Below are 19,789 nucleotides of genomic sequence, written 5' to 3'. Positions count from 1 at the left end.
GGAGGAGAGGCCCATGTCCCAGAATATTTTTAGGATGGACTGTTTTCTTGTTAGAGCATTTAAAATGTCTGTGTACCTATTTCTTTTCTTTTATCTTCAGAAATAAATATTACTTTAGCTTTGTTTATAAATGGTTTTCAACTTCTTGACAAAGGCACTTGAAACAAAGCTATTTGGGTCTGATTAAATAGATGTCTAAATTGAATTTCTCATGACAGTACCATGAAGTTGCTAATATTTATAATATAAAGATTCATGTTACATTCATCTCCTTCAAAATGACTTAAATACATTAATTTATTAATATGATCAATTACCGTGTATTATATTGTATTATAGGTGCTCAATCTGTTACTCACATATAAATACCAGCACATTTATGTGGGGTTAATAGAGATAACTAATTTATATTAATATTATACCATTTTACCACATTTATAGTACAGTGAGAAGGTAAAAATGCTGTCTTCTTCCCTGTGTCCCTTGTTTTATAAGATCTTTCCTTAAATTGAAAGGCCTATTTTTATCTTACTTTCCAAAATAACCTTCTTCAACCCCTGATATAAATCCTAATAATTTTTTTTTTAACTAGTGAACTTTACTAAAAGAACTCTTGCATTGTATTGATTTATAAGACTAAGAGTGAGGGTTTTGTTTAGGGGTCTCATACGGAATCAGTGGTTCATGGCTGCATTTTTTAATGATAGGAAACTTTCATTTCGTTTATAGACTTATTTTTGAATGATCCTGCAGCATTATTATTTGACCTTTGAAACAATAATAGGAAAATTGATGTCTAGATCTCCTTCTTCATTCTAGCCAAGTTAAGATGGCAATGATGATGAGTAAAATTCATATTTTTCACCATAGTTTAAGATATGGGTAACTAGCTGGTTCATTTTGCTCTGGGAGGTGAATCATATCGCTCGAAGGACAGGGTGATACTGATAAGTCACTGCTTTCTCCAGATACTTCTTTTCATTATGTTTGATGCCTTTTGTAACTGTAAAAATGAATGCAAAATTTAAAAGTAATTTATTGTTTGATTTTACTCAAAAATTAAGAGTAGGGAGTAGGTAATTAACTGTCACGTGGGCCCAAACAAAGTAACATGGTAGGTTTACTAACACCTGGAAATATCTTGGAAAGAGGAGGCTGGTGAGAGAAAAACTGAGTCTGAGATAGCTAAGAGGAAAATTTAACTTTAAAATGATTTTCCACGGCAATAAGTTGTTTCCTCAGAAACTGAAGACAGTCTTAAATTTTTCTTTTACGTTTAAGTTCTTTGCTTTTCAAATTTTTAATTTTTTTAAAAATGTTTTTTCATGGGTAAAGCTAAAAGTTGATGCTTTTAGCATTCATTTAGATTTTATTTTAATGAGGAAGACAGTGCATGATGCTTTGCTTCTATTAGCACTTTAAATCTTTGGCTTCTAGGATAAACATCTGTTGAGGTGGATGCTATTATCCCGTTTTTCCACCTGGTAAGCTGAGGCAGAGAGCATACTGTAACTTGCCCTGGGCCACACAGCCAGTAAGTGGTGGTTCTGGTACTTATAGTCCTGCCTGTCTGTCCCCATGCCTGTCCCCTGGATCAAAACATCTGAAACTGGAGCGGTGGGGTTAGTTTCTGGTTTTGTCAGCCCCATTGCTGCAGTCTTCAGTAATGAATGGTAGCTCTGGAAATTAAATGTGGAGTGTTTCTAGATTCCTAAGACAGATTAAATTTCAGTTCCATTGGGATTTAGGTGAAGCACCGAATCTGTCTGACCATTCCCCATATCTGCATAGAATTAACTTTTAAGGCGGAATTCAAACACACTTAGGAATTTCTCTGTTACAATGCAATATCTAAAAACACCCAATTAGGGACTGGTATAGCAAAGCCAAGCTGCCAAAGACTTTAATACGAAGAGCACCCAGACATGCTTCTAACCGGGTCCGTCTGGCAGGGGTGAGGCTGTTGTGGTGAACACACAGAGGTGGCCTCCTGTGGCTCCAGGGTATCTCTGTGCCGTTCCACAATGCCTTTTGTTTTTATCCTATTACTTTGGAGCACGTCCTAGCTTTAGGTACCGATCTCCTATGAACAGCACATGACACTAATTCCATTGGCATTGAGAGTCGAACATAGTTAATAACAAAATAGTATGATTTAAACTTGCAAACTAAATGTCATGTACATGGTGTACATTACGGACGTGGTGTGTGAGGGCAGTTATTTTTCTGTCTTACATGTGAGGAACCAAAGCTCTGAGAAGCTGAGGAACTTGCCTAGATCTCATATCTAGTAATGTCAGACTTTAAGTAGAACTCACAGTTGTCAGTTATTCCTGTGGGTACAGTTACTGTTATTCGTAGATGTCCATTTCTCAGTCTGAGAGAAAGCTGACATCTCACGACACTTATTAAGAAAGCTTCATGCTTGTGGTATTGATTGTTTGGAGACAACCAAACCCCAGAGCCTCAAAGTGCAGTTTAATAGAAGTGATTTCTTCTTGACCAGTCTCTCTAATCTGAAGTGTGTGTATGTGTGATGGGTGAACACACTAGTCTGCTATTTTTTCAGAAAAAAAGAGCATGTTAGGAATAATAGATTGCATTAATTTTTCGAGAACCTTCTCTGTAAAGTTTTGAAATTCCTAACATTTATTCTATTTCAGGTAGACCTCCCCGAAATTAAACTCATTTCTCATCATTCGATTCAGTTGATATTCACACCATTCCTTGGGATAGGAAATGAAGATGTCAGTGTTTTATTTATAGTGGGAGAGAAGTGGTAAATAGACTTCTGGGCAGTTCCTGCCTTTGCCTGTTTTATTTCAGATCACACAAAAAAAGTTACTCAGGGAGCTAAAGAGCTGAGTGAGTTGGGTAATGATTTTTGACAGGGCGGAACAGGCAGTGAAGCTCCCTGAAAACTGCCTTGTTGGTGACATTAAGACCCTCTGTAGCAATAAGTGTTTGTCTTTAGATTTTAATAATGTATCAAAAAAGTGGGTAAAAGTGTAAACTAAATACAAGCAAGTTCCAAAAACTGATAGCATTTCGATTTTGGTCAGTGATGACAATGAAGCTTAAAGAAATTGCACCCTCTCATGTCTTTCTCTTCTCGCAAGTTGCAACAGGAACTTCTAGCCATAAAACAGCAACAAGAACTCCTAGAAAAGGAGCAGAAGCTGGAGCAGCAGAGGCAAGAACAGGAAGTAGAGAGGCACCGTCGAGAACAGCAGCTCCCCCCTCTCAGAGGCAGAGATAGAGGACGAGAAAGTAAGAGGCACCAGGGTAAAAGATGGACTCTCTTCCCTCACCTTTAGCTGATCGCCATGCAGAAAGAAGCCTGAGAAAGAGTGGAATTGAACTTGTCAAAATTGTCTGCATTTAACTAAGAGAATAAATTATACGGACCCAAATGTAAAGCTTTGACCTCACCTATCAGCTCTCTGCATTCAGTCTGCAAAGCATCTCAGGAAGTAAACACAGCATTGTTTGGCAAAGATACTAATTTCTGTGTGTGTGTGTGTGTGTGTGTGGTTTCTTTTTCTTTTTTTTTTTTTTTTTGAATTTAAGAAATAATGTTACAGTAAAGCTACCTAGCTATGCCATACTGTTTGATAATAACCTTACTTTCACGTTGCCTCACTATACCTTTCTCCGGCTCAAGTCGTAATTGCTCTGTAAGTCCAGCCTGGCCTCCATTTAGTTTTTTTTTTTACTAGCAAGACCTTGGGAAGATTTAAGACAGAACATTTGCAAAAAATAAAAATAAAAAACAAAACAAAAAAACTGTCCACAAGAGGGAGACAGATCCAAATAATTCCCCTGTATGAGGTCAGTTCAAAATCAGGTTGTGGCAAGGTTTGAAACTGGATGACTTGAACTGGTATTGTCAGCAGTATTTATTTGTTTAATGCTCCAAAGACGTTTTTAAAAGTTAATTTTTCAAAATAGTGATTCAGAAAGATCATTTGATGTGTTCGATCACTTATATGGTTCCCCAAGATCCTTAATTTTTTTAAAGGTAGTGTTTTGTTTCCCAGCAGTATTTTTTTAAAAAGCTTAGAAAAAAAGTAGTATTAATTCTGGGACTCCCCTTTCTGCGAAAGCAATTAAGGAAATCATCGAAGGTCTTTTGAAAATTGGCAGTGGAATCAGTAGTTGCAAAACCTCACTTTGCCATTTTCTGAGGCCCGTTTAGACTCTGGTTTCTTCTTTTAGTAGGAAAACTTCATATGCTGTGACCAGAGGTGTTACTTCTTAGTTTTTGCTAAACACTTGAGGGGCACGAATGGGTGGAACTGGAAGTCAGCGTCTGTTTCTGTACGTGTGTGTTTCAGGGGCCGCCGCCAGCACAGAGGTAAAGCAGAAACTTCAGGAATTCCTGTTGAGTAAATCCGCCACGAAGGACACTCCGCCCAATGGGAAAAGTCATTCCGTGAGCCGCCATCCCAAGCTCTGGTACACGTATGTTCAGTGTTTGGCTGTTTCCATGACCAGGGATAAAGATCACATTTGTGTCTTCAGCCCACCTGGGCACAAATCTGGGGCTTGCCCGTTCTCAGCCAAGTGGGTCTGGGTACAGTTTTTGACTTTTCTAACACCCAGCCCCCTTCTCTGCGATCAAAGGAAAATGAAGAGCCCCAGCTCTCTGGGCTTGCTGGGACAGTCCTCGGGAATAATGTGGTCCACGTGTCACCGAGGGCAGGGCTTACTCCATGTTAGCAGGTGTCATCCTGAGGGCCGGCAAGTAAAGTGTGTTCTTTACCCGATGGGTAGCTGACAACTGTGGGTGGGTTGCAGAAATTAATTCATGCTTTGCATTTTTCTATTCTCAGATGGCGCATCTGATCTCTTTACAATAATTTCTGAATGTTTGGCAGGTTGAGATTTCATTTTACTTGGCTTGATATAAGATGGAGAGCGGAGCTATTTTTAAAAGTCCAGAAGATTTATTTATTAAAAAAAAAAAAAAAAAAGGGAAGGAAGACAGGAGGGAAGGGAAAGAAAGTGAAGGATGGTAACTAAATAAATCCAAGTCTTCAGTGACTCATTTACCCCTGCGCGTATCACCTCATTTCTTCCCACCCTGTGAAATGAGAGTGGACGGCCTCTGACACAGTGGATAACATAAGACATTGTGGTATTAGAGTTTTTATGGACATGTTTCCCCACGTCTCGTAAAGAGATGCCATGCAGCGCACCGTTCTTTCTGCAAAATATAAAGCAGGAGGTGTGTTTAAAAATGAGGCAGAACCGTAACGGGCAAGGCATGTTTGGATAATAGACTAATAGATAATAGTTTCATTTCTCTCACTTTATAAATATGTTTGACCATAGGATTTTATACTTATATATTTTTAATCCCTCACATCACCAGGATAAAGGAGCAAATATTTGATTACTCTGTTATGAAATTGTAAGCATCCCAGGACTTCTATTTAAAGTGTTATTGTGCCCTGGCCGGTTTGGCTCAGCGGTTAGAGCGTCGGTCTGCGGGCCCGAGAGATCTGGGTTCGGTTCCCGCTAAGGGAACGTACCTCGGTTGCAGTTGTTCCCGGCTCTGCTTGGGTTGTACGGGTGGCAGCCACTCGATGTGTCCCTTTCACATCGATGTTTCTCTCTCTCCCTCCCTCCCACTCTATCTGAATAAAAAATGGAAAAATGTCCTCGGATGAGGATAAAAAAAAGTGTTATTGTACTTATAATTCTGTTTTATAAGTACCTGCCCTTCTCTGCATCCCAAAAAAAAAAGGTAACTGAGGCAGATTTCAAAAACGCTGCGTGAATACAATATAATGTTTTTATAATTTCTATTATGCACGTCAGGTAGCTTGAGAAACCAATCCCGAAAAGAAAATTTTCAAATGTTCAATTAACATCGCAGTCTTTAAAAAGAAATAGTTTATTACCTAAGATTACAAATGTGATTTATAACTAATTCATATTCTTTCTAAGTTAAAGCCTGTTTTAAGAAGAGATCATTGTTTTAAATCCTCACCTGAGTATATGATTATTGATTTTAGAGAGAGTAAAGGAAAGAGTGAGAAACATCGCAATGAAAAAGAAACATTGATTGGGTGCCTCTTGTAGGTGCCCTGACCGGGAATCGAAGAATCAAATCTGCATCCTTTTTGGTGTAAAGGTCGACAGTCCAACCAACTTAGCCACCCAGCCAGGCAGAAGAGATTTTATTTATTTATTTAAAAAAATAATTTTTTTCTTTATTGATATTTAGAGAGAGAGGAAAGGAGAGAGAGCGAGATAGAAACACAGATGAGAGAGAACATGAATTGGCCGCCTCCTGCATGCCCCCCACTGGGGATCAGGCCCACAACCTGGGCATGTGCCCTGACCGGAAATTGAACCGGTGACCTCTTGGTGCATGGGTCAATGCTCAGCCACTGAGCCACACTGGCCGGGCGAGATTATTTTTTTAATGGGATCACAACTCCATGTAAAAAACTTGTCAGTTGAAAATTCTTTAGCTGTTCCCTTGGGTTTATTAATCATGACTCTCAAATGTTACTTAGCAATTCCTTTTTGTGCTGAATTAAACTTCCATAGGGTCCAATGCCAGACAACCATAAATCATTAAGTTATGGAATCTCAATGTAATATATTTTTTTTGCTAGGTGAAGTATCTTGAAATCAGTTAATTCTTGAGAATGTGATTCCGATGAGTACTGGTAGAATAACACCATGCCCAAACCATTGCTTTCTTCATATGTAATAATTATAGATGTTTATATCCTCTGGCTGTCTGTGTCAGTCCTGTAAACTGTTCTCCAGTTGCACAGTTGCATCTCCATCACTGTGTTTACACAGAAAAGAGAAAACATTTTGAAAGACTAGTTTGGTATTGAAGAATGATGTGATCCGGGCTTCACCTTGCGTGGCTCTCAGTCAGGAGACCTGTGGCCGTCGGCCCAGTACTCTTTTCAGTAGAAAAACTTTTTATGTACTTTCATGTACTAGCGAGCAGTTTTTAAAAATGAAATGCTTCTATATGTTCACCTCGGTTCTACCTTGTCGACTACAAAGGGTTCCTTCCGATGATAACTTTTTCACAAGTATGGCTCTTAAGAAAACATATACAGTCATCTCAGATCATCACGACTTGAGCTCTTGGTAAATTCTCTTTCAGTAAAACAAACTTTTCTGTGTGTCTGTGTGACCAAGCACACAGTGGGCATTCCTGAGAATCCCGAATCACTGCCTAACAGACTGCTATAGTGCACTTGGTTACATGAGGCTGTGGTTTGTACACACTAGAGAGAAAGAACATAAACACAGCTGAGACTGGTGTACAGCATGTGCAGCTGATCACTGCTGACCAACATGCAGGGAAGATTCCAGTGCACATGCAAACTCTTTTCCTCTCCTGTAGGGCTGCCCACCATACGTCACTGGATCAAAGCTCTCCACCCCTGAGTGGAACATCTCCGTCCTACAAATACACATTACCAGGAGCACAAGATGCGAAGGATGACTTCCCCCTTCGGAAAACTGGTAAGTAGGTCTGCTCTTCCATAACATATCTGTGCTTTCATTTCGCCTCTAGAAGAAAGTCAGAGGATTGGATTGGAATCAGAGCTATTATGCCCTCTGCACCCCTGTGCTCCGGATTAATAAGCATGTGTGTGGTCGCAGGCGTGTGCACATGTACACACACACACACACACACACCTATTTTTATATCAGTGGATTCAATATATAATCAGAGTACCTTTTCTAATTTAAAAGCTTATCATATTTGGATTTCAGTCAGGTTATCTTATTAACAATAAACAGTAGAATTAAGGAAAATAGAAATTTGTATTCTCAGAAAATTTTGGTCTTTTTTCGTTAAGGAGGACCTCTGTAATTCTCACCATTTCTCTGATCTTCTGTTGAGCCTCAATCATTTACCACAAAAGTGGGAATACATTTTTCTTTCCTCACATGTTTTAGAAACCTTCCATTTTCATTGTGTAAGTGGTGAGAGCAGACAAGGCCAAAGCTACCTTCTGAGTAAGTGACTTGCCTAATGTCTTGCAGATCACAGGTGAACTCAGAATGAGGTTCTGCACTTGATAATCTCCTGGAATTATACTGACGTGTGCTTAGGGGAGCTGGGACGATGAGGTTTCTATTTGAAATTTAAGCAGCCCTGTGTTTCTGGGGCCAGTGTTTGTTTACACATTTTTTAGTCCTCTGATATGTGCATATTTAATGTGTTATATGCTCTTACCTCTCTAATAAATATATTAAAATTTAGAAGATATAAGCATAAATAGCATTTGTGTACATTTTATTCTAAATCTTATGATTTCTTCCAAATATGGATCTTTAGAGAAAGTTGTAAATTTAAGAAATTTTATATTCACAGTTGTTCTGGATAGATATTCAGTAAAGATATTTTGGTCCATTGTATTTTACTCAGGTCTACTTGAAGAAGTGTAGATCGGTGTAATTTGTATATGAAATCTACTGAGAGAAAATGATTTTAAATAATCATATTTATTTTCCCAAGCAATTTTGAATAATTAAAATGGAGATACATTGTAAAAGCACATGCTGAAGCTATTTTCTCTCATATAATTTACCTGTAGCAAAATGAAGATTTAAAAATAAAATCAATCACGAGTAAGAATTTATTACCTAATACTAGACACTGGGGAAGGATGGTTAGTGTTACAAAGCAATCCATGCCTTTCTTTTAATAACCCAGAGATTTTCGCATTTCTACTATAACACAATAGGTATAGTAAAATTCTTCATAAAATATGTCGAAAAGGGTATGAAAAGGGAAGAATGAGTTTTATGTATTGCATCAAATTTTCACACCTTTATCTACAAATCAGATTGCCTTTTATATAAATAAACGTCTCTGGGATAAAAGGAAGCAAGCGAAGAGTGAGCCTCCGTGTATTTCTAAAACACGGAGTACAGTTTATGAAAATTGATCCATAAAGGACATGAGTTTTAGAATGTGCAGTCTTTGATCTGAGGCCTTGACTTTTACGTGCACCAATGGCATGTGTAGGAACTATTGACAGAGATTATGTGAATACTGCCCCAGGTCTCGGGGCAGTGACTGGCATTCAAGAGCCCACAGAGTCACTAAAAGGAAAGAAAACACAAGTCTCCTTATGGCAGGAGGTTACTGATGAGTGATATAGTTACATTCACAGAGAAAGACTCCTACCCTGCTGTGCACACAGCCTTTGAATGTATTCTTACCACTGGGAGACTGAAAAGGAACCACAGAAGTGGCCTTTGGAACCAGTAAGCCTCCAGAAAGAAAATGATTTTTTTTAAATACTGTAGGACAAGTACTGAAAACCCATACTTTGTGTCCCACTGTTTCCATGAGAACCGTTTAGGATTTTTTTTCCTCTGAGAATAATGAATAGCAAGCTGTTAATTTATTCTTTTAGAAATTCTCATCTGCAACAAAATGAAAAGAGAAATCCTGTTCGTGAAATGTTGCAGAATTTTACTCCAAACTGTACTAATAGGAAAGACATTTTCTGTGTCTATGTGATATATGATAATAATAGTGGAGAGATACAGCCTTTGTCTTTTCTGTGTTTGCCCAGTATTTTAAGTTTCTTCCTTTTATATTGAAAATCTGATACTTATGAAGTGTCAGGCTATAGATCTATAAAACCCAATATTTTCTAGCTTTGTACCAATAAAGTTCTTGAACAATCATTAATACTTTTATCTCAAGAAGGGCTTAAAAATATTCCTTAATTCAATTCCCATTGTCTAAGTATGATATAATTAAATACAGATGTTTTCCACACATTGTCTAAAATACTTAGAGATACCCTTCATTAGTTACAAATAGGCAGAACTCTTCCAGCTTTTATAAACATAATCCATTTGGTGTATTTCCAATCCATTGTGAGAAAGTTTAGACATATATTTGCACGAAATATAAAAGCATCGGAATACAGTCATAAATTTCAATTCAGCATTTGCTGTGTTTTAGTGACTCGAGAGTTTTTAGGAAAGAAAGTAAACAATAAAAATTACCATAATTAAACACATGTAATGATTGGGGAGACTAGATATTTTTTGCAGAAAGCTACATCATATTAAATAAAATTTAGAGTAGGGTCATTGATCATATACTATAAATACCAGGACAGTTATAATAGAGTCAAGCTTTTCTGTTGCGGCCTGATTATCCTCCTCTCTGGTCTACTTGAATTTCATTGAACTGAATCTTAGATTTAAAGTAAGTTGTTAAATAAGTAGATTTTCTACCTTTTGATCTGCATATAATACTAAATCCTTTCATTTTCTTTTTAACTTACATCAGTACTGAATTGCCAGTGTGTATTAGCAAGATTTAAGGGAATAAAGCGGGAACCAGAGTAAGAAAATCTTAATGACCTTAAAAAGTGGCCCCAGGGGTGTCCCTTAAGCAGTGAACACAATTTGGAACCTCTCTTGACCTCTTAGGACCCAGTCAGACAGTGACAACCTAGGAACAGTCAATCCGGGAAGTCTCCTTGGCCTGCAGAAATCTGACCTTTGTCATGCAAACTGGACCTTTTACTTCCTTCCCCTCGGGAGAAGCATAGTTGCTCTTACAACTTGAGTATTTTGGAAACGTCAGAATAATACACATAGCCGGCTCTCATCAGGCTCATTTCTAAATCAGTTTTCTCTTAAATGTAGGAATTGCGAATCTTTTGCTCCTTTCACAACAGTGAACAACAAAGACTTTTATAATTGGTTGTGAAGTTGAGAATAAAATAATTGTTTTTAATTCTTTTTATCTATTGCCCTGACTTTAAGTAGCAATTACTTCTAGAATTACACTCTGTGATTTCTTTCTATAATCCAGGGATTTGCTGATACTGAAATTTGGAATATTTCACTGAATTTTATGGTTTGGCTGCAAATTATATCATGTTGTAGTCGGTGACTTTCCCCCCCTAATATAGCATAATGCTGGACAGATAATAAACTATGACATAGGGAGAGAAAGCTTCTGGGTCCAGACACTTTTGCAATAGTACATATTTCTAACAAAGATAGTACATATACGGTGACTTTGAACTGACCTTCAAGACCATTTGAATTGGATTCTGTTCCAGTGAGTGCGTGCATATGTTTCATAAAATATTATGGTGAAAAGTTCTAGAAGTTTTATGCTCCATTATATTATTGGGGTCTTACCCAGTGAACTTTGCCTTTCTTTGAATGTTACAGTCTTTCCATTTAATACTTCTGAACAAAGTGAGCTGGCTGGCAAGATTAACCTCTTAAAGTGCACAAGCCATATAAAGCTTGGCTTAGGCTAATAGGACTGTTCCAACTCCACTGAAATATTCATTTTAATGGTCAGCAACACTAGAATAAGACTCACCGATGGAAGGGGTCCAAACATAAGTTAAGGCTTTGGAAGGCCAATGTCATTTTCCACATTGAGTAAATTGGAAAGAAGGCAGAGATGAAATATATATTCCTCAGTAAAGCAGTTAGAATTTATGTTGTGGTACTTTGGTAACCTGTTCAAATTATTATAATCCAGAATAAATACCAAGGAGATTCTTTAAAAAAAAAAAAAAGTTTTTAAAATCTTTCTGTCATCTTCTTCTCTCCCTAGTTCTGTGTCTTTCTCAGAGTACTCTGTGTGTGTACACCGGGCCATGCACACTCATTTCTGCACAGATGGCCCTAAGATAGTGCTTTTGCTTATAAAATCTATTCCAGATCGACAGAAATGGATCGGTTTGATGCATCTCAGGTCTCCCATTGCCACCGTTGTGGCAATTCTTGCCACAACATTGGCAAAAATTATCGAAATAGACTCTTTGTGATAAATGCACACGTTTTCCTGGAATTGAGAAGCCGTATGGCACAGTAGCAAAGGCTTTGAATCCATCCACCGGTTTGAAATCTGGATCCTCCGTCTTGGGAAATATACTCGATCTCTTTCGTCCACTGTCCGCATCTGTAAAATGGGAATGATTGTCGCACTTGGTTCAGTTATTTTGAGAATTCAGTTGAGTAATGCAAGGGATGCACTTCGGACCACACTTGGGGAGGTCAGAGCCTGGCATCTCAGAGCCGGGCCTGGCGTCCAAAGGTAGCAGCGGTCTTGTTTCTGTTCTTTCCCATAGGGAGAACTCTACCCGATGCTCTGGGCTCACTAGGGCCCTCTGAGTTCTAATTTCTGCCATTGATTTCATCTTTAAATAAGTAGACTTTAATTTTGAGAACACTTTTAGATTTACAAACAAGTTGAATAGATAGTACATCTTGAATTAGCGTGGTTACATTTGGTACGGTTAATGAACCACTATCGGTACGTTAGTATTAATGTAGTCCATAATTTACATTAAGGTTTACTCTTTATGTTGTCAAATTCTATACATTTTGACAAATGCATGATGTCTTGTCTTATATTCGTTATTACAACAGAATGTCACCGCCCTCTAAACCCTCTGTACCCCATCTATTCTCCATCTACCCATCCTTCCCCCTGACCAGGCTCCGGTAGCCGCTGCTGTTTAGACCATCTCTACAGTTTTGTTTTCTACAGAATGTCATGTAGTTGGAATTATACATTATGTAGCCTTTTCTGACTGGCTTTTTACTTGGCAGCGTGCAGTTAAGATTCCTCCGAGTTTTTTATGGCATGAGAGCTCATTTCTTTTTATTGCTGAATAATATTGCATCATACAGATGAACCACTGTTTGTTTATCATTTTATCTATTGAAAGACATCTTGGGCCCAGCCGGTGTGGCTCAGTGGTTGAGTGTTGACCCATGCACCAAGAGTTCACCAGTTCGATTCCTGGTCAGGGCACATGCCCAGGTTGTGGGTCCAATCCCCAGTGGGGAGCATGCAGGAGGTGGCCAATCAATGTTTTCTCCCATGTCTGTCTGTCTGTCTGTCTGTCTCTCCCCCTCCCTCTCCATTTCTCTCTCTAAAATCAATAAAGGGGGGAAAAAAAGGAAAAAAAGAAAGACATCTCTGTTCTTTCCAAGTTTTAACAGTTACAAAGCTGCTATCGACATTCACGGGTAGGTCTTATTGTGGATGCAAGTTTCTAACCTGGTAAGATCAGTACGCGGGAATGAATGGGATAGTGAGGCTTACAGAGAACCTGCTGCGCTGTCCCCGCGTAGCTGGGCCGCGTTGCACACTCACCAGCAGCGCCCCCGTCCCTGTCGTCCACGCACTCACCAGCACTCGGTGTTGTCAGTTTCAGCTGTTCGGGTTTCAGCTGTTCTAATAAGTAGGTGATTGTTTCTCATTGTGGTTTTAATTTTTAATTTCCTAGCGTTAGCAGGGAATGTTTTTCTCCATCCCTTTACTTTTAAGCTGTCTGTATATTTAAAATTGTTTTTTTTACAGGCAACATATAGTTGGATCATTATTGTGTAGTTTGTTTTAACCCACTCTGACAGCCTTTCATTAGTGTATTAGACCATTCACATTTAAAGTGGTTATTAATGTAGTTAGGTTAATATCTACTAAGTTTGTAACTGTTTTCTAATCATTGTACTTTCTTTATTTTTTAATCTTCTCCTCTTTTCTGACTTCTGTTTTCTGTGTGTGTGTGTGTGTGTGTCTGTTAATCTTCACCAGAGGATATTTTTTCCATTGCATTTTTTTTAAAAGAAAGAGTAGAAGTTGAGGGGGGTGGACAAGAGAGAGAGAAATATCAATGTGAGGGGACATATCATTTGGCTGCCTCCCACACGGGCCTGGACCAGGCCTGGGGATTGAACCTGCAACCCAGGTACATGCCCTTGACCCGGAACCTAATCCAAGACACTTCGGCATGTGGGCCAACACTAACCACTGGCCAGGACTGCCTTCTCTGGTTTTAACTGAGCATTTTATATGATTCCATGTTCTTCACTGTCTTATTCTTTACTGTTTTAGTGTATCATTGTACTTTTTTTTTTTTTAACTTCATTATCCTCACCCAAGGACATTTTTGCAGATAGAGCAGAGAGGAGAGAGGGAGGAACAGAGAGAGATATAAACATCAATGTAAGAGAGACACACACATTGAGTGGTTGCCACCCACACGGCCCCGACCAGGCTGGGGACAAACTGCAACCGAGGCACGTGCCCTTAGTGGGAACTGAACCCAGGTCTCTCCGGTCCACAGGCTGACGCTCTAACTGCTGAGCCAAACCGGCCAGGGCCAATTGTACTTCTTTTAAAAACTTTATTTTGTGGTTTTCTTAGAGTTTGAAGTACACGTTTACGGCTAGTCCATAACTACTTTCAAATTACATTGCTATACAGGTATAGGTACCTTATAACAGAGTATTCCCAATTCTTCTCTCCCATCCTTTATAATATTGTTGCTATTAATTTCACTGTTCGTAAACTAAAATTACCCAATACATTAATATTATTATTTGAAAAATCTATTAGATCAATTGAAAATAAGAAAACTAAAATATTTTGCTTTATATTCATTTATTCCTTTCTTTATATAGATCTAAGTTTTGACCTGTCTCCTTTTTTATTCTTGCTGAGTAACTTATTTTACTATTTGTAGCAAGGCAAGTCTACTGGCAAGAAATTTCCTTAGTTTTTGTTTATCTGCCAAAATTTTTATTTCTCCTTTTTATTTAAAGGGTAATTTCACTGACTAAGAATTCTAGGTTGCTGGGTTTCTTCTTGTAACACTTTAAACACTTCAGTGTTTTCTCTTCTGGTTTCTGACAAGGAAGTCGATGTAATTATCATCCTTGTTACTATAGGCAAGTTCCTTTCTACTATCTTCTGGTTTCTTTGAGGATATTCTCTTTATCTTTGGCTTTCTGCAGTCGACTGTGATCTGCCTAGGTGTTTTGATTTGGGTGTTTATACTGCTCCGTGTTCCCTGAGATTCCAGCCATTATTCAGATATTCTCTTGCTCCTTTGTCTTCATGTGTATCTGGGATCCCCATCATGCATATACATCTTTTGTTATTGTCCATGAGTTCTGGGGTATCCTGTTCTTTTTGTCTTTGCCCTTCAGCTTGGAAGTTTCCACTGATTTGTCCTCTGGGTCATTGCTTCTTCCCTCAGCTGTGTCCAGTCTGCTGATGAGACCATCAAAGGCAGTCCTTGTTTCTGGCTTTTCATTTCAAGCATTTCCTTTTGATTCTTTCTGAGAGTGTGCATTTCTCTGCTTATGCTTACCCATATCATGTTTAAGCTACCATATTTCACTGATTTTTAAGGTGCTCATTTTTTAATTTACTTTTTTTTTTAACTCAGTTCATTAGGGTGACATGGGTTAATAAAATTATATAGATGTCAGGGATACAATTCTATAATGCTTCAACTGTATACTGTATTGTGTGTTCACCACCCCAAGTCAAGTCTCCTTCCATCACCATTTATTCTCCAAACCTTCTTCTACCTCCCCCACCACTCCCTTTAAGATACTCATTTTTAAACAACATATCTGAAATCTGAGAAAGTCTAATGGATATTTCATATTTTAACTAGCAATGTTTTTGCTTTTGAAAAAGTGATATATAAGGCAATTGTGTATGTTACAATTGATAATTTACTATAGTATTTACCGAAGAATTAAATGGTTTTGAATAGTAAGATTTCGTGTGATAAAGAAAAAACACAAATATATATGTGATTTTTCAGCTGTCAGAGGGGAGGGAGTTGGGAAAAATTCGATGAAAGAAGGTGAAGAGAATAGCCGAAGATCTTATATACATAACCTGTAGACACAGACAACAGCATGGTAATGAGCAGAGGGAAGGAGGTTTGGGTGCTGGGTGTAGGTGGGCAAAAGTCGGGGGAATAATGGGATCATCTGTAATAGTGTTGACAATAAAAATGCAGTTAAAAAATAAACATAAAAATTATCAAAAGCATAATAGAGAAATAATGTTCCTAAGATTTGTTTTATTCAAAAGTTAGGTATGATTAGGTTAGAATTAAAGAACAAAATGGTTTAAGTGTTATGTTTCAATAAATGAGAAGCTGGTTTGACAGATTGCGTATGCAATATGTATGATAACTAGTTGGAGCTAAGAGCAAGTATTAATTGAAACTTGTGTGATAATTAATCAACCTTGTAAGAACTTGAAAATCTGACTCAAATTATTTGCTTGCGAGGGAAACTAGTGTGAAAAAGCTCATATAGACTGGAACGATAAAACATGGAAAATAGTCTCATGATTTGGGGTTCCATCTGGCTGAGAATTCTAGCATGCTGCTACCTCTTAGAGCTGTGTGACCATGGGCTAATCACAGGACTTCTCTGAGACTTAGTTTTTTCAAATGTCAAATAAGGAAAATATATGCCTTGCATGGTTATTGTAAGCAATCAAGTTACTGCATTGAAAGTGCCCAGTTCAGTGCCTGACATATGACACTTGCATTGTACATTGCCTGTAGGAGTTACTAAGAATAACGGTATGGCATTAGAAGTGGAAACTGTTTGTTGCAGCCACATGGCAAAAGTGAAAAAAAATAGGAGTGGCAAACGGAGTCTAGATTTGTGGCCTTAACCCTGTCACTAAAAGAGGACCTGAATATAGCATTTAATGATTTGGGAGCTTAGACTTCTCAGTTAATTGAAATATTTGGATCAAGTGATTCCTAAGATTGTGTATATCATCATGTTCTATGAAGACTAAGATAAGAAAATGTTAATGATTTGAAGAATGTATAAGAAATAAATGATGGTGCTTTTGTAGAACTGTATCTAAAATTCATTTTAATTAACTGTGGCAAAGTCTAATGACATTTTTCACTCCTCATAAAAATGCTCAGTTAGAAATAGGCAGGTCATTTTAGATAAGATTGGAATGAGAAATTGGCAAAACATAATAACTAAGACTTTTAAAGCATTTAGCCATCTGTTGTATAAATCATGGGAATGATTGAAAAATGACTCCCAATTTGTAATATTCACAATTCTATAACTCGAAACACTGGGAAAATATTCCATGCAAATGTATGCACTTATGTATCTCTAGACATATCTCATGACATAAATTAAAAGATGACAAAATAGATGATGAAATATATGTGATTATATTGTCTTTTAAATTTTTAGCCACCCGGGAAGAAACCGTTGTCAGTTTGCTCAAAAAACCTTGTTAGGATTAAAGGCAGCACATAACAGTGTATGCTGGTGTGCTAGAGTTTTTACTAAGTGGCCTTCATTTACCTATACAGAGTTATCTTTATTTCTGTCTACTCATCTCTTTTATAAAACTATTTGTTTTTGAGCTTTTTTATTTGAATATTTATACTGATTCCTCCATTCTTTACTACCCATTCATACATGAGATCAATTCAGAAGTCATTTTTTAGGAAATCTTCCTTCTCACATTTCCTTATCTGTGTCCCCATTTCACGTAATTTTTGCTATAAAAGCTGGCAATCATATGTCAACGATTAGATATCATGTTTTATACTATTGTTTTTATCTTATTCTGCCCAATCGGATGATAAAAATGTCCTTGAAGAGAGTGTTTGTAACATCTCCATTTCTTATCCAACAAAGCACACATTGTCCTGGGCCCGTGAGTGGGTATTAAACACATCGATATGGGCTCCATTAAGGAGTTCACAGCCGTGATAGTGAGGCGCACGCCGCAGGATCGTCAAAGGGTGATTCACAGGTAATTTAATTTAGCATTTGAGCTACCTTGCTTCTTGAGGAACTACCACTTCCCATTTCCAGATTATAAACATTCTTGAGTGAAAGCAAAGATTCAAACCACCTCAAGAATACAGATAAGAGAAGACCTTGAGATATTAATTTTTCAGTTATAAACATTTAGTATATTTAATTGGAATTATCTAGTTTAATCATATTATATTATTTTAAAGTAGATAACACCATACATTTTCAGAGAGAACTTATTAGCCTGTTACAGTTGTACATGGGGGTACTTTGAAGATGGTATGGATTAATGTTGCCCAGAGGAATTTTTTGTAATGATGGGAAAAGTCTATATCTGCATTGTCCAGTTCAGTAGCCAGTAGGCAGATGTAGTCACTTTATTATTTATTTAATCCTCACTTGAGGATATGTTTATTGATTTCAGAGAGAGAGAGAGAGACAGTGATGTGAGAGAGAAACATGGATTGGATCCGTTCTGCCCGGATGCACCCCAACTAGGAATTGAACCCACAACCTGGGTATGTGCCCAGACTGAGAATTGAACCCACAATGTTTTGGTGTAGGAGACACAGCTCCAGCTCACCAAGCCACCAAGCCAGGGCAGATGTAGTCACTTGGAATTGAACTCAAAATGTGGCCAGCATGCCTGATATCACTTTTTGTTGACAAGTTGTAATTAATTTAAATGTAAGTGTCCACATGTTGCTAGCTGGAGACCGCCATATAGGATAGCCCAGGTGTCGACCTAGGCAGGCACCGTGTGGCCTGAGCAATGAGCCTCACAAAGTCCCCACAGTGTCCAGAGCATGCATCACCAGTCAGTCACAGCACACTCTTCCCTGTGAGCTGGCCTTCGAACCCTTCTACATCACATAACCCGAAGATTTATATTGTTCAGGACTCTTCATTTTTAAGTAGCAAGCAACCAATACAGGGGCGGGCAGGAGTAGGTTTACAGTTATACAAATAAATAATACAATAATTAGTAAATATTACAAGAATAAACTCTGTTTCACGTACTCACAACCCATTTTTGCCCACCCCTGTATTAGCTTAGTTTTAAAAAAGGGAGGGACTGGAGGGATTCATTTAACTGAATTTGTGTGTCCAGGTGCTTAAATGACGCTAGTTCAACGTGTTCACATGTTGTTTTATAAATACAAGTTCCCATCCTGGTTCTGCTGGACTTTATATGTAGTAATGCTCCCTCCAAATGGGGACTGGAAGAACCCAGTACAGCCCGAGGCGTACTTCTTAACTGCTTTAGAACAGCGGACACAAGCCCTTTCCCCTCAGTGCAGTTCTGATCGATCCCCAGGGCTGACTCCCTGCGCAGCTTGGGTCCTGTCCAGTCCTGAGTCACCCAGGCACTGAGAGAGCAGTTCTACGGGGGGAGGGGCTAGGGGCCTGCCTCACTTGCCCCCCTGGACCTTTGGGTGGAGCTTATGAGAGTTCTCAAATGAATTGGACTGAAAATGAGGCTGACTAGTGTTCATCCTTCTGAAGGGCAGCCCTGAGCTTAGTAACTCTCCTGTTCACAATGTCCTGTGGTCTTTTGTTGTTGTTGTTGTTGTTGTTCAGGTAGCATGGGAGGGAGAGAGAGGAAGAGAGAGAGAGAGAAACATCGATGTGAAAGGGACACATTGAGTGGTTGCCACTCGCATGACCCAACCAGGGCCGGGGACAAACTGCAACCGAGGTACATGCCCTTAGCGGGAATTGAACCTGGGTCTCTCTGGACCGCAGGCCGACGCTCTAACCACTGAGCCAAACCGGCCAGGGCTCCTGTGGGTCTTCATACGCGCCCTGGGCCTCTCCTCAGTGGGCTCTGCGGATCTGACTTGCTACTCATTCTTCAATGCACAGCTTGCGTACCAGAGTTTATGGCAAGCTTTCCAAATCCTTGACCTTCTCTACCCCGAAGCAGTGATGGTGAAATCTTTGGCAGTTCAGCTCCCCTAATTTCTTCTTGCCACCTGTCGCTATTCCTATGCAAACACTGTCCCTCTGTAATAATGACATTTACTTGGTGGCAGGATTTTGTTTTATTTTTGTGGCCTCACTTATGGAGACCACAGGGTTTGTATGTACTATATTTGTGTCTTTCAAAATTTTTTTTTTGGCTGTGACCAACTACCACACAACATGGAACACATACACACAT

At 38.6% G+C, this 19,789-nt stretch overlaps 1 protein-coding gene across 21 annotated transcripts in view; it reads left to right on the top strand.

The window, feature by feature from the left end:
* LOC118619779 (histone deacetylase 9) overlaps positions 1 to 19,789 on the top strand; it is a 171,055-nt gene that overhangs the window by 90,941 nt on the left and 60,325 nt on the right. For 6 of the 21 annotated variants that reach the window (XM_036246485.1, XM_036246487.1, XM_036246477.1 and 3 more), the window contains 3 exons: positions 3,120 to 3,270; positions 4,338 to 4,464; positions 7,388 to 7,509. In XM_036246485.1, coding sequence (XP_036102378.1) covers positions 3,120 to 3,270; positions 4,338 to 4,464; positions 7,388 to 7,509 — 400 coding nt within the window. Of the gene's footprint in view, positions 1 to 3,119; positions 3,286 to 4,337; positions 4,465 to 7,387; positions 7,510 to 19,789 lie in introns of all 21 variants that reach the window. The other 15 variants (XM_036246481.1, XM_036246492.1, XM_036246490.1 and 12 more) reach the window with 5 other exon arrangements.

The sequence above is a fragment of the Molossus molossus genome, unplaced genomic scaffold (genome assembly GCF_014108415.1).
Source record: "Molossus molossus isolate mMolMol1 unplaced genomic scaffold, mMolMol1.p scaffold_m16_p_7, whole genome shotgun sequence".
Taxonomy (NCBI): domain Eukaryota; kingdom Metazoa; phylum Chordata; class Mammalia; order Chiroptera; family Molossidae; genus Molossus; species Molossus molossus.
The sequence above is the reverse complement of the archived record's forward strand: the minus strand, read 5'-3'. Positions and strand labels throughout refer to the sequence as shown.